We start from the raw sequence: 16051 nt of genomic DNA on the forward strand, positions 1-16051 counted from the left end.
ACTATAATTTCCCCGGGTGAGAGAAAGTTAGAGATATATACATTTAAAACTACGTAAAATTTAAGGCAATATCGAAACTTACATTCCTATTATATATACATTACTTATTGGAAGCTAATAGAATATTTATCTTTATAGATGTGTTCCTAGACATCCAGGACCTGGTCTTAGTTTAGAGTCATACGTATACAATTTGCTGTACAATGTGCCGGTACCATTGCCTGGAAAGTCGTTAAAGTTCTTCATTCCCAATGACGAGCCAGCGAAATCGCCATTAGAGCTGGTTATCCATCAGCCAACGCCATCGCAGGAGTTACAGATGCTAGATTACCCTCTGAAGGATATATTCACATGGCTTGGAGCGGATTGCGTGATTCAATTGTTTACATGTGTCCTATTGGAGAATCAAGTATTACTCAGAAGTTCAGATTTCCACAAGTTGATGGTGGTATCCGAATGCATAACGGCGCTTCTCTTTCCGTTTTCCTGGCAACATGTGTACGTGCCGATATTGCCTGCCAGTTTACATCATTTCTTGGACGCGCCGGTACCATTTATAATGGGTTTGCACGCGCAAAGTGAGGGCGGTGTATTGAAAATTGCCAGCGAAGTGAGTGTTTAGCGCTTTTCAAAATCAGCGCCTTAAAATTTCTATCATCTTGTACATTGAAAATTATTATGAAAATTAAATGGAAAATCAAATGCTTTAGATGCGGAAAAAATTTGATTCTCCACTATTAAAATAAAGGAATACCTCTCTTTAGGGGTTGTATATTTCTTTCTTTGAAAATGTATCTATTTCACTGTTTTATTTGTGTTCCTAAAATTATTTGTTGAAATATACAAAAATAAAAATGCGCTAGTAACACCGAATATGTTATTTGGAGCGGGCATTTAAAAAATTAGTCATTTTTCTTTTGTATGCATTTCTGTTTTACGATAGAATAGATTTACTACGATAGAGAATTTGGCAAAAATTTTAAAATCTTCTAATCCAAGTTGTGCGAAACATGTGAACTAGTTTGTATTTAAGATTATTTTATATTATTTAATCTAGCCTGATATAGTTAAAATGTCTTCTCTTTTTTTCTTCTTTTTATTTTGTGTTTGAGATGACGCTATTTTAAGTTCTATTTCTTGATTACAGGCAAATCTTTGTTATGTAGATATAGATAAGCAAAGTAGCCAATTTCCAGAAGAGTTACCTGTATTTCCACATAAAATGCAATTTATTGCCGAGATTAGAGCTCTCTTAAACAAGTACAAAGTACCACACGCGGGAAAGTAAGTTGAAAATGTTCATCTTTCTCTTTTTTATATGAGTATTTTTCAACTGTTAAGATCAAAATGTTTTTTCAGGACTGATAACACGGTCATAAATCATTATAACGGTGACATTATGACTAGTAGTTTGACGCTTCCTGGTTCTGGATGTCATCTTCCTCGCAGAAAACATTCGTTACACGATGTCTTGGATTGGAATCGACCGGAACCAACGCCACAATCAGACACGTTACAAAGGATAGTAGATATCGCTAAAAGAACTGGTAAAGATTTTTTATTTTATATAATTTTATTTGTATATATTTTTATATAAATTCTTGTATATAAATTTCTTTAAATTTATTTATATAAAATTTTTCTGCTTTCTTTCTAAGAGCTCTAATAATAGAAGATTTACTTAGGTGAATTAAACATTTTTATAGTTATTGTATGTTAAATATAGTAAAGGTTTTTAACTAAATATAAATATATTTAGTTTTAGAGCATCATTTGGTAATTTTTGTTTAGTATCCATTTTTCTTATAGGAGTGAACGTGGAAGATATCGATTCAGTGGAAGATAACGTGAAAGAGCAGATACTCTCACCTCAAGAAGAATATCAAGAAATGCTTATGTTTAACAATGCCATTAGAGAGATTTTTCTGAACCGTTTTGTACAGATTTTTTCTAATTACGAACACTTCGTTATTCAACCAAGTCAGGTACGAAGAGTATTCATATAAGTTGCTTCGTAATATATAAGAATCTCTTTAGAAATTGATTTAGTACGTGAAAAAGATAAGAAAAGTTCGTATAAACATATGTTCTATTCATTATCATTTTTAAGTTACAGTGAGTTTTTATTCGAACTCATTTCTCCATGGGAAATGAGCCGAAGAATCATGTGTTAATTTGTTAAATACATACACATTTAAATGTGATGTATATATTTTATGCAGGATGATGCTCTAACGCATTTCAGTTAGAAGCAGTTAGGCTACTTTGAAATAAGCGATTTGCAAGTAGTTGAATAAGTCGTGAAGATCCTATTTCCTATTGTGCTCGCTCCACGATTTAAATCGGACTTGTGAAACATACATTGATAGTGTTTAAATATTTCACAACAAAACTAAAGAAAGTTTTCAACAAATTCAAGCTATGCAAATAAGAAGAGTAGGACAGACAATAGTAAAACGTTTGCAGACTTATGTTTATGCGCAAGGATATTATTTCGAAGCCCTATCATAAAATTAAGCAAATGTAGTTCGTTAAAAAGCAATCTCGCTACTCGTTAATTTAAAAATAAGAATAAATATGTTTATTTCGATCTGTTTTTACCTTTTTTACCTACTAATATTTATATTGATATAAATGAATATCTACGAAAATAATATTTATATAAATTAATATCTAATATCTATAATAATATAAATGACATCTATATAATATGAATTATAAAATATAAATAATATCTAACATAAATATTAAACTGTATTTAAGAAAGAAAAACGATTGTTTCTTTCAGGACAAAGATGAATGGTTGAATAATAGGGATAGTATGCATGTTTTTGATAAGGCTACATTTTTATCTGACCAACCCACACAGCATTTGCCATTTTTATCAAGGTTTCTAGAAACACAAATGTTCGCATCTCTTGTCGACAGCAAAGTTATGTCAACGTGGAGTGAGCTTGACTTTAACACACGAGTTTTTGATCAAAGAATTTCTCTCTTAAGGTAAGCATAAGAAAGATAAATTTTTTGTACCATTATTCTGTGATATTCTCTCAAATGATAAAGTTATTCTTGTTTATTATAGGAAAAAAGTTGGAGAAGGTATTGTAAGATCGACACGTTATGAACCTTGTACAAGTATTGAAGAATCGCAAAAGGTATTGGAACAAAGATTGACAAACGTAGATTTTGAAACGAATCCACCTACAGAGATCGTTCCTCATAGAGCAGCGTATTTTCGAAGCTTTCCCTTGTTAGATAGTGTAGCATTAAATAAGGAGCCAACTCAAAGGTAAATATTTTGAACAAATGCATTTTTTTGACAATTAGACCAATACAAGAAATATTAACGTTTATTATTTTATTCCCTGCTTCACGTGTAGTATACTTCGGTAAGAATTTACTTGAAATTTTACAGCATTATACATGTATATCTGAGGTTACTATATATTATCATATAATTTGATTCACTATTTTATTTTTTATTTGCAGTATCCTGAAAATCAGCTATTATAATTATTAATTGTCTAAATATTTTATTTATTCGTTTATTTCTAATTTTTATTTCTATTCTTAGAGTTTAATTAATTTTATATCTATAACAGTAGTCGGAGAGGTCAGACTCAGTGGAAGTATAAAATGAAATCTATGGAGTCAAATGGGAAAACTTCAGTACCTCAAGAAACACAATCACCTCGACCTCAAACTAAGCTTTCTGCAGATATGAGTCCAGCATTAATAGCACAAGCAAATTGGACATTTGTTGAAAAATTGCTCAAAGTATATTTACTAAAATGAAAATAAAATAAGTAAATTTATTAACACGAGAAAGTTACGTTAATTTGCTTTTTTGTGTTTATTTTAAGGATTGTAAATCAAAAACAAAAAGAATGTTGGTTGAAAAAATGGGTTCTGAAGCCGTTGCATTAGGTCATGGCGGTGAATCGTTATCCGATGTCGAAGAAAATACGCTAGTTGCCAGTCTCTGTGATCTCCTAGAACGAGTTTGGAGTCATGGATTGCAAAATAAACAAGGGAAAAGCGCTCTTTGGTCGCATCTTGCCATGTATCAAGAAGAAGAGTGCAATGACCCGAGTAAACCAATAGATCCTAATTTTCTTTCTCCTGGTATGTGGAAATTTGTTATACTTTGATATCTGTTATACACATCGCACTTTATCATCGAAACTGTAACATTTACTAAAATTCATGACGTTTGGAAATGCAGCGTTAGCGTGGTGCGTCCTACGGAAACGACTCGATTGTACGTGTCTTATTCTATTTCAGATAAAGTGTTAAAAGTAGAGATTAGTTTCTCATACGTAGATACTCTGCACTCTCTTAGTTGTAAGTGACACATTATTCATAAATAATTATTTATTTGATTCTACATGGTTTTGCTAAACGTGCACATACTACAGTGAATATGTTTGACTGTTATTTCCGAGAGAATATTGATTCTGTAAAATCATACGTTTTAAATATAGTGTTTTGCTATCATGAACTATAATTTAGAATTGCAGAACATAATACAAATATTTCTTTATATAATTAAATTGCTAGCTACTTCCTTTTTCATGTTTACTTGACAGGTCTTATCCATTTTCATTTTATTTAAAATTTTATTTATTATAGGTTCTATTACACTCAACCTCTTATAACACGGCACTATAAAAATTCGGTTTCGATATAACACAGCACAAAAATTGTAAATCGATTTTATATACCACGACTTAATAAATATGAACAACATTCATATAGCACGTATGTATGTATTACTACATTGTTCTCATTTCGTTTGTTCTGGTTTCGGTACAATGCAAAACGAATTCATCGTGTAATAGGAGGGTTGACTGTATTAAATATATTGTCCTCTACTTATGATGGTAATGTAACTCAAAAAGTAAATATATTTTGAACTATAATTTTAAAGTATCATTGAAACATTTTTAAATATTACAGTTTTATAAATAGTTCCAAATATTAAGTAGTTTCAAATATTAAAGATCTAGCAAAGAGCTGGTTATCTAGTATCAAAATAATATTAATACAAATTAATAATTTCATCTTTTAGTAATTTTTTCTTTTCATAACGAAATAAAGTATAATTCTTTACTTTATTGAAGTTAGAAATATTGCTTTTTGAGTCACAATATTATTTAAAACGTGGATCAATGTTTCTTTTTCAGTTGATTTTTATTTGCGTTTCATTTTTCTTTGTTGTAAATAGCCAAAAAATCACCAAGTAGCTTTTTTGGATTACCAGAGCGTTTAATTTCATCCTTAAAGGGCAAAAATATTTTTGAAATTGCTTCTTATATCAAGGAGAATTTTAATGGTAAGCCCTAGCGTTGGCTTGCCGCAAGTAATTTGATCAGCTTTTTCTCTAATACATATATACACACTATTTCTATATTTAAATTTAATAATCATAATAAATATTAGTAAATCGCATGATTTGATATATGTCTTAAACATTAAAAGATTGTTTTTAATACATATTCACACAACTTGTAGGTATTGTAGATATGTAATATCAAAAGCGATTTCCTTTTATTAATTTATTAGTGACGTACTACGAATCGAGTACAAAAATATTGAAATAATTAGCATGTATAACGTAATTTTAAATTAAAAATAAAAATATTTGTATTTTGTACATGGAATGCCTGAAATGATTCTTCCAGGATGCATCTATTTCTTTTTCGTCCAAAGCATGAGATTATCATTTGCATGCATTGTTAAAAGTATTTTTTTATAAAAGTGTGAAAAATGAGTGTCAATTATTTTGTCTATTTAAAATTATTGTGTAATTTCTATGTTTGTTAACAATAACAGATCTACCAAACCTGGCATTGGAGATCGACTCGCCTACACGAGGCACGGACAAGCACAAGTCTCCTGGCGACAGAAAAATTGGCCCTGAACATTTGAGGCCTTTGCCTAATTCTTTGCTTTTTGATATTCGGAATGTGCAGGCAATGACTGATATTAAAACGCATATTGGGTATGCTAGAGCCTGGGTTCGATTAGCACTTGAAAAGAAACTTCTTTCTCGTCACTTGAAAACTTTATTATCAGATACCAGATTGTTAAGGTAAGATTGGTAGAAATACTACTAATTACTTAAGTTTTATAATATTGACAAATTGGCTTTTAGTTGTTACAACTTGTTTTACAACTAACATAAATAATAGTTAACATTTTTGGTTATATTATAGAATATTATATAAGTAATAAAATTGAAGATTTTTTATGTAATTTTGTTTTTAGAAGTCAATATAAGCGCTCGGCATTTTTGCGTTGCGAAGAAGAAAAGGAACAATTCTTATACCATCTTTTAACTTTGAATGCTGTCGATTATTTCTGCTTTACAAACAATTATCCAACTACGAAATTGCCATACAGGGTCGTTATATTTCCTAGTCGAAAAGCTAGCGCAGCTACTACTTCGGCAAACAGTTGGATCGCTATTTCTGGCACATTGTGTGAAACAAATCCAGTGCCAATTCCCAAGGGAGCATTGGAATTTGTGTTTCATGTATGTTCTTATAAATTTATAATTCACGTTTAACATTTCATGACTTTTCAAATGTATGCATTACTATATTTGCAAATATTTTCTGAACCTTAGAAAATATAGAATGTTAAGAGAATTAATTATTTTTCATGACTTTACATAATTTTATAACTTTTATTTTAGCATAAGAATTTGGGCGTGCTCTCTACATTACGTATAGGACATGACAATACAGGTCTTTCGCCAAAATGGATGGTAGAACATGTTGTGGTGAGAAATGAAGTTACAGGGCACACATTTAAATTCCCTTGTGGTAGATGGCTTGGCAGAGGTATTGATGATGGATCTACTGAAAGATTATTAGTAGGTGCCCTGGTACCACGTAATATCGATAGTGAAGAATTGGTTGAATCATGTTCAACACCACCAAGATGTAGGTCTCCTAGTATACCTAGACGTCCTATAGTGTCTCAAGTCGAACTGCAACATATGTTAGGTAAATATTATTGAAGTACATACATCTTTGATTTTCTAATTCAGAAAGTAAATTTAAATGTTTATATTATGCCAACGAAAAATAATATATATACATACATATGTAATCATTTATATATTTTCACTTATATACAGGTTGAGTCACTTAAAAGGTGAAATTGAAATATTTTCGAAACTATTAATTGTATTAAAAAATGTTTTAGATATTTTAATATTATTAGCTTTATTATTTATTATTAGTTAGTCTATTGATGGGCGCTTAAAAGTCGTGCTGTGATTAACTTTGTTTTTTTTTTTTTTGTTAAATAGAATCATATATTTTTTAATGCTTTAAGGGATACAGCTTGAGATTTACCATAAAATATCATTTACCTACTTGTATCGAAAACTATTACTTTAGTAGATATTTTAACTTTTGTTTTGTAAAATTTATCATATAAAAGATCTAATAGCTTTTTGATACAAGTAGCTAAATAATTTTTTGTAAAGAATCTCTAAACTATATCGATTAATGCATTAAAAAATACATGATTCCATTTAAAAAAACAAAGCTAAGCTTCATACAATCTGTAAGCACCCACCTGCAGAAAAATTAATAACATTAGAACATGCCTCCCTTGAAACCATACAATTTTTATCTGAAAAATTTTCGATATAATAGTATCAAAAATATTTCAGTTTCAATTCTTAGGTGATTCACATTGTACATATGCAAGTTATAGTAGTTATAATGCTTTATTTCTTTTCTTTTGGGATTACAAAATGCCCTTTGTTCTATAATAATCCTTTTTCTGTATTTCTTTATCTACTTAACTAGCTTATTCTATCTTATGCTAACCTAGATTTAATCGTCTCATTTCTATCCTATCTATACACTAGATACTCGTCTGTACGGTAGAATTTGATCTTTATTGCACCTGCCTTACACCATCTAACTTATTGGCTACACCATCTCTTTCTGGCCTTATTTTTATTTCATTACTCTGCTCCCTCTTACTCTTCCTTTACCCTTCAGTCATTTTCAATCTTTCCTTCTCTATGTTGTCCACCCACTCTTCGCCTTCCTCTCCTCTCCTAATATCCTCTCTATGTTTTCCTGCTATCCTTTCGGTTCTTCCTCGAATATATCTCTTGCTCATATTCCTATGTCTTTTCCTCTTTTCCACACAGTCTACAGTCTTTTTCTCTTACTTTAACCAATATTTCCCTTCCCCAATCTCGTTGCTTAATCTGAATCTTGTGAGTCTCCTCACTTTATCCTCATTTCATCTTTTCTTCAGGTGTACTGGCATTTCTTTGCCTTATATCAATTATTGTATCTTAATTCGTATATCTTCTTTCCTCTTTCTTCATTCTGCTTTTCTCTCTCTATGTCTTCCATCTCCTATTTTTATGCTTATCTCCATCTTCCTCCTCCTCTCTTCCTCCTACTCCCTCTATTTTCTTCTACACACTCTCCTTTACCAGTCTCTGTCTAGTTTCTTCCTTATATTTCCCTTCTCTGTTTTTTATATTCTCCACCCTTCAGTTTTCTTTCAAAGCTCCATGTCCTTATTCTCGCTCTCATTCTCGTCATGTCTCTTTTTAGTTCCTCTCTTACCAAGTATCCTTGAATATATCAATCTAAAATATCTTCCATGCAGAATCTCTTTATCTCTTTCCACGCCCATATCTTACTCTGTATTCTGTGATTGTTCAGATTAGTTTATCGAGTAATCATATTCATTTTCTCCAATCTTTTCCAAACATTCCTTTTCCCAACTCTTTTTCATATCTGCCTTTTTACAACTGCCACTTTCTTAATTTTTTTTCCGATGTGTACTTCCTTTTCTTTCCCATTTCTTTTCATTCTGTATACTAGATATGTAAAATCCTCTATTTCTTCACTTTTTTATTTCCAGTTCACTTTTTTTCACTTTTCCACCTCTCGTCTTCAATCTCATCACATTCGATTCTTTTACGTTTAGCATCAGACTTTTTTTTTCAGGTATCTCTTCAGGCTCTTTATGATCTCCACAATCTCCTTTTTTCCTTCTGCCAAAATTATTATATTATTTCCTATATACAAGTTATATTATAACTTATAATTTCTAAAATTTTCATTCAAGAAAATTTACGTAATTTTATAGGAGAATCCGTAAACGCTATTGTCAAATTCCACTATAGAAGAGAATGTCAGGATGGTTCTTTAACTGCTTTACTTTGTGGAGAAGGTGGTCTTGTGCCATCTTTAGAGCAGATATTTTTATTTGGTTTCAAGAATCAAAGAATATTTGGGAAAAATTTTTACGTTTGGGATTATCTCTGTAAGTTATTATTTTTAGCTATTTCATTTTAGTTTTATTTTAAACCTTCTATTGTCAAATAAATAAAATAGTTAACTTTTATTTGTTTCAGTACGTGTAAAAGAAAATTTTGAAATTTCTTTGCTGGAAGAAATGGACGAATATTCACAGAGGCTGAATAAAGATAGACGAATTCACGTAGAGAACAATCAAAGATTTACAACTTTAAGATGTTATTGTCATCTTATTGATCAAATTAACTTATTCAGTCAAACTCTTGGTAAAGATGGAAAATTTCAGTTATTCATTTGCTTAGCAGCAAGGTATATAAGTTATAATTTTAATAGCTTAAATATTTGTTGGGTATATTACTGCAAATTTAATTGCTACTTTCTTCTTCCAGAGAACAGCTTCTTCATTCAATGCTTCGGCCAATGAGTGAAGCACGCTCTACTGCAGACATGTATGAAGAAACTTCTTTCTTAAGAAATACTACATTATTAAATTTCCTTATTCACATTCTTGAACCATTAAGCGAATTTCACATTGTCCTTGAAAAGAGCTTGACTCATGGAATTTCTAGTATATGTTAATTTATCATAAACATTCCAATAATTAGGTAAGATATGTTGGATTTTTTGCAATATGCTGCACTTTATAAAATTTTTATTTTTAAATGATTACAGAATAACTTAAATTTGATCATATACTTTCCTGTAGGATACATTTCTTTAAAACAGCACAATTTATAAAATTCTAAATAATACGAGGCGAACAGGATAAATGTTATAGTATTGGAAAAATGATGAACTTTGTAAAACCCTACTATTAAGGATCTAAGAGAAATTTAATAATGCAAATGAAGACTGTTATGCTGATGTAAAATAGTCGTTTTTAAATGATGAATTATTTGACAGAAAGTTGATATATGAGTGATAACGAAAACAAAGATCTTTCTCTGTTCCGAAAGTTGATGATATTGATAACAATAAGAGTTCAGTGCAAAGATAGATGATCTAATTTCGCCCATCTTGCCGTAGATAATTGATAGAGAAACTAGTTAAGATTGTTGAAACTGACGTATCGTGTACCAAAGATGTGATCCTATTAGTTATTACTATTAGTATTATTGATATTATTATTACTAAGGATTTAGTTTTTTTACAATTTTTGCCGTAAGCAGAATATCTAAAGAGCGTGCAAACAACGTACATTGCAATAATTAATAAGTTAGACAAGATAAATATCAATTTTGTACGTTCCATTATTTATTACATTAATCGAAATCATTAATAATAGGAAATATAATGTCGAGAGAAATATTAGAATATGAAAAAATTTACGATTTGTTAATTTTAATCTTTCTCCATTCTCATAAATAATATTATGTTAAATCATGAAAATGGTCGATTAATTTTTTAATACGTTGTTTATACACACTTGTGAACAGATACCTGCATTATTAGTTAATACTACTTCTTTTACCTTTTTTTTTTTTTTATCAAATATGATCGAAGATTTTTTTATTTTTACTTATACGAGTACTGAGCTACAAGAAACAATAATGTCAAAGTTTAAGATTTAATATTAGCAATTTATATTTCTTCTCTTGGAAAATTTGAAATTCAATTAGTGTATTGTAGTTCGAGTCGAAATCAGAAGCACGTAATATATTATGAGAAACATTTATGCGCATATTCAAGAAAAAATGGACCAATCGATTTAATCATTTATTACAAGTTTCGAAGTTTGACAATTGATTTTTAACGTGCAAGCTGCTTCTTCGAAGTTTTAATGTAATTGATGATCAAGATAAGCAGAATACTCCACTAATTTGAAGAAATAGCTTTCAGAGTACAATTTTATCGCTAGCATTTCACTGACATTCAATACCACATCCCATTGCTAAAAATTGTTCTTTGGTATTATTAGCCAGTGTACTATTGCTCATTCTTTGTAAAGCACGTGTGAATAATATTTTTGTCATAAGCTTTAATGTTTAACGAGTTTATTTGGGTATACTACAATTTTTGAAAAAATCTTAACAATTTCAATAATACTAAATTTTTGGGAGTTTCGTTTTACTTTCTTGCTATTTTATTCTAATATTAAACACAGTTAAAATTAGACATTAAATTTAATTTTAAATAAAGAATTACTAACTCTAAAGAATTTTAAGCATTGATAAAATATTTCGTTAAGTAAAAAAATTTAATACAACTATTTCTCATTTTCAATTCACCTTAAATTTAATATCTTTTGTATCTAATTTTTTAAAAAATATTAATTTCAAGGAGAAATAATTTTAAATATCTTTTGTTGATGACTGTAACCATAAAATATACAAGGTTCCAAAGTCAAAACATCAAGTATGTATTCACACGTGTTCATTGTGTACACACCTTAAATTTAATATCTTTTGTATCTAATTTTTTAAAAAATATTAATTTCAAGGAGAAATAATTTTAAATATCTTTTGTTGATGACTGTAACCATAAAATATACAAGGTTCCAAAGTCAAAACATCAAGTATGTATTCACACGTGTTCATTGTGTACATTCATGACATTGATACATATTAAGAAATAATTTATAGCGAGTCTCTCGCACCTGTGGCCAAATTTAAAAGTTTACCGTGTCATCTTTTACATAGATTCATGGATGTAAAACTTTAATTCTAATCTCTGTTAACACATTGCTTATTAACTAAGAGTATCTTTTAATATATTTTTCAACGTTAAGCTTTTTATATAATATCCGTTATTACATTTTAATCTTACTGGAAATAGAATGATTCTCAATCTCCTCAATTATAAAATATAAATTTGCCAACGTATGTATCATATAGAAATTTTATATCTAAGTATTCTATATTTATATTTGTATTCTATTGTATGCTATTTTATCAAATAATGTTAAAGTGGAAAGCAATGTGTTAATAAATAGGAATAGGAAAATGAATAGGACGAAAAAAAGAGTATAGAATTTTTTAGTTATGTATCATTAGTTGTTTCATCCGGAACATACATTAAGATTCGTTTGTTAATTAATTATGTTGCTGTATATTGTTGACAAAAATAATGAAATACTCGCTTAATGATCTGGTTGGGTTACTTTCTCTAGATTTTTTAGGAAAAAAAATAAAATGGTTGTACACATGAAATTATGTTTCATATCATTTTTAAACGGATTATTGTATATTTTGTTGTTTTGACAATAATCACGTTTAATCAAAAGGGGAAACAAAAAATTGCATTTTAGGTAGTTGTAAAATGTGTATTGTGATCGTTTTGTTGTTAAATTGGAGGATAGTGCGTTGCACTTTATGTTATTTTACTTTATTATGCTTTGGAGCATGCCTGGTGTCGTCATGTTAAAGTTGCCTATAATTTTAATCTCTCTATGATCTTCAATAAAGTCAAATAATAAATGGAATTTATACAAAATATGTACAATAGATATTTTTAAAATATTAATATTACAGAAAAAAATGGTGAGATAAATTAAAAGCTATAATGAATTATGTATAAATGAATTTTTTTGTTATTTTTAATATACAGAATGGTTCATTATTAAATAAAATATTTAGGATTATAATTTTATAAATTTTTACTTGGAAAGGATTGTAAAATACTTCATATATCAGCAAAATTATATATGATTAGTGCAAACAGTTAAAGAGCTTAAAATATAAGCTTCGTAATAATATTTCAGACACTTCAACATGACGATGTGCGCTTATTCACAATACTCAAACAAGTAGTTTATACGTAAGTTTCGATCTAAGATTTAAAAGTCATGTCCATGTAATCACGATCCATGCTCGATCGTTCCATAAATTCCTTACCAAGTTTGTATATAAATAAAAAATTACAAAGCTTCATGTAACGTATAATAGGATCTTTTACAAGATAAGCGTCGTATAACATAATTGTATATATATAATATAAAACAAAATACTATAATACTGTACAGTAGAATAAAGAATTATCAAAACTGATTAATTTGTGTTTTACAATTAAAAAATTATTAAATATTTAAGTATTGATGTTACGATTTGGTCTTGATCTTCGGTGTTCGTAACCGTTATATGTTATTCTAGATGTCGAATCTCGGGTTTCTCGAATTATATTTAAATCAAAACGGTAGTTGCTGCCACCAGAAATAGTTATTAACTATTTCGATTTGATTTGACTCTCATTCATTATTTTTGAAACAAGGCAAACGACTGAATGCAATGGATTCAAAAACTTGTCGCATCCTTTGAAGGCGCGGCACTATTTTGAATTTCCAAACTGTTGTATCCTTGATGTTTTAATTCGTTGATGTAACCGTATGGGTAGCATTAATTAGCGTATCAATACAACTGATAAATTAAATGCCACGTTTCGGCTTACCCGCTATGTGCAGGAGTACTAACACAGGAGGGATTAAAGTTTTCTTGAAGTAAATAAATAGTTTCAATATATTCTTGATTATTGACAATAATAATCAATGAATAATTTTATTGAAGTCGTACATGTGGTACAAGTCCGAAATCGAAGAAGAAAATTACAATGTTTAATTTCTCACCTTGCTTATATGTATAGTCGATTACGAATTAGTCGAGTTAGTATAGTTGTTGCAAGACTAATTGTATTAATCACAATTCACAATTAACCTCTTAGGTACGGTTGAATTTTGTGCAGTACTGTTTCTCTCTACGGCAGAGTTTGACGCGAATTACGCATAAACGACACAGCATTACAATGTGTAACGGACAATGTGTAACGGAAATTTATACTAAGACTATCATGGTATAATTGTCACGTGACGGATTATTTCATAATAGCGCGGAGTTTTGGTATACAATTACTTCTGTGGACGCTGCAATCTTTGGTTTTGCTAGTGTCCTTCCAGAAGTATTAAGGTTTCAGCTGATGTGGTTTTTGTGGAAGTATTATTGAAATTTTCCTTTTTTTAGAAGTCCTTGTTGCATTCTTCTTGCAGTATTAGTTTCTGCTGATGATAGGTCGTACTCTGCTAAACACGTGGTTACCTTTGTTGATGCCGATACTTGATCATTTGGCGCAGTTGTTTGTCACTGCAGATGTTGTGTGAGAAGCATTATCTGCTTATTGTACTCTATATTGTGGTGGGGCGAGTGCGCGCAAGGCAGTCGTGTACGGACATTTCATTGTTCCTTGTTTCTATTTCGATATTCTTAGTTAGATTTCAATATTGTTCGATAATAATGTTGTGTATATGTTTATTAATTTCTTGTGATATTAAAGTATTTGTACGTACCATATTTCTTATTTCCTTTAAATTTTCTGTTTTTTAATTCCATTTGCTTAGAATTGTAGCTCGTGCTATTCGCGAGTTACGGCGTATCACGTTACGCTTCGTATGGGGCGCGAGACGTGACAATTGTATATTTTAATTATCATTAGTGATATATATAAAATGAATTTTAAGGCCAATAAATTCTGTGCTAATACAGGTCCTGTAACCTCTGGAACAATCGATAGGAGATGATTTTACATGAAAAGATAAGTCGGAAATATAGAATACAATTTTTTCATTTGAGGCTTCATTTTCGAGAAAATCAATTTTGGAAATTTGTTTAGCATATATGATTTTGTAAAATTATTAACTATTTACGAGTAAATAATCAACAGGAGATTATTCTACATGTAAAGATATGTGAAAAATGTAGTGAGATGGTATATGTCCGTGATAGTTGTTGGGCCTCGTCCAGAGTAATTGTCGCTAAGGGGCTGTAGATGTGTGGAGGCCGACTGAGATACCGAGATAGGTTCTGCGTACGGCTGTAGATGTCGCTGCTGGGGTACTGCTCATTTTTTTTGCTAATTTAGTTGCGTAGAAGAAAAATCGGACTCCGGTCGCCGGGATTCGAACGTTCGTAACCACTGCGCTGCCGTCGTCCGACATTATTTTGTGTTTTTTTTTTTTTTTTTTTTTTTTTTTTTTTTTTTTTTTATCTCTGTTTATTTGTTCCAGGTTATTTACATATTTTTTTACATCATTTTTTTTCCAGAATAAACGCTGAATTCTAATTGTAGGGTGGTACAGGCAAGAGTACCGATACGCGGCGGTACGACGTAGCCATGCATTATTACATTCTTTTCTCTTTTTTTTTTTTTTAAGATTATTATTGTTAAATAAAATAAAATTAAGCCGCTGTTGCGCTGTGCTTATGTACGATATTTTAATTTATGTCCTGAAAGCCTGGACGCAAAAACAGGACAGTTCGCTAGCCTATTAGGGAGGGGCTGGGAGGGGATGGACTGGGAGGGGTGGGGAGGGGTGTTCTGTGGGATTAGTATAATATTTGTTTATCTATTTACATATTTACATATTTACACTTTGATTCGGTGAGCGTTGCCGTTCTGTGGCTCTTTATCTTGTTGTTTTTGTTGAGAATTCCGTATCCACCAATATTTTTTTGTGTTTTTTCTGTGTTTGTCTTCTGTATCCTTTTGGGGGAGGGCCATGTTGTATCTCCACCTAGTGTCTGCCGTGCGGCCATCTAGGTTTTCCTCGTATTGAATAGATTTCATTCCTATTTTCCTTTGCATATGATAAATTATGGGTATGTTGTTTTGGTCTTGGAGATAGTTTCTTTCGTCTAGGTATAGAAAGGCTTCGGGGGGGATGTAGCCTGTTAACAGAGTGTTTTTGAAGTATGCGTCGTTCGGGTATAAGCAGCCGAAGATTAGGCTGTTTTCTTTGATCTTCGCGGCTTGCGAGA

The 16051-nt window shown here is 30.3% G+C and overlaps 1 protein-coding gene and 1 long non-coding RNA gene across 5 annotated transcripts in view; one reads left to right on the top strand and one right to left on the bottom strand.

Annotated features, from left to right (window-relative positions):
• The window catches only part of LOC100645270 (DENN domain-containing protein 5B), a 93258-nt gene extending 79961 nt beyond the window's left edge, over window positions 1–13297 (top strand). The window contains exons 5-21 of one of the 4 annotated variants that reach the window (XM_048408127.1): window positions 139–610; window positions 1148–1284; window positions 1360–1547; window positions 1810–1985; window positions 2789–3000; window positions 3083–3289; window positions 3381–3389; window positions 3603–3777; window positions 3864–4125; window positions 4226–4261; window positions 5836–6094; window positions 6271–6538; window positions 6701–7013; window positions 9142–9318; window positions 9410–9620; window positions 9701–9916; window positions 10018–13297. In XM_048408127.1, the coding sequence (XP_048264084.1) occupies window positions 139–610; window positions 1148–1284; window positions 1360–1547; window positions 1810–1985; window positions 2789–3000; window positions 3083–3289; window positions 3381–3389; window positions 3603–3777; window positions 3864–4125; window positions 4226–4261; window positions 5836–6094; window positions 6271–6538; window positions 6701–7013; window positions 9142–9318; window positions 9410–9620; window positions 9701–9890 (3292 nt within the window). In that variant the 3' untranslated portion in view covers window positions 9891–9916; window positions 10018–13297. Of the gene's footprint in view, window positions 1–138; window positions 611–1147; window positions 1285–1359; window positions 1548–1809; window positions 1986–2788; window positions 3001–3082; window positions 3290–3380; window positions 3390–3602; window positions 3778–3863; window positions 4126–4225; window positions 4262–5227; window positions 5336–5835; window positions 6095–6270; window positions 6539–6700; window positions 7014–9141; window positions 9319–9409; window positions 9621–9700; window positions 9917–10017 lie in introns of all 4 variants that reach the window. The other 3 variants (XM_012318588.3, XM_048408128.1, XM_048408126.1) reach the window with 3 other exon arrangements.
• Window positions 6672–14889, bottom strand: LOC105666746. The gene is made up of 3 exons (XR_001099565.3): window positions 14584–14889; window positions 13870–14486; window positions 6672–6997 (listed from the first exon to the last, which is right to left on the bottom strand). It is a non-coding gene; the product is annotated as an uncharacterized LOC105666746 (long non-coding RNA).
• Window positions 14890–16051: the final 1162 nt, after the last annotated feature.

This window comes from Bombus terrestris, chromosome 8 (assembly GCF_910591885.1).
Source record: "Bombus terrestris chromosome 8, iyBomTerr1.2, whole genome shotgun sequence".
NCBI lineage: Eukaryota > Metazoa > Arthropoda > Insecta > Hymenoptera > Apidae > Bombus > Bombus terrestris.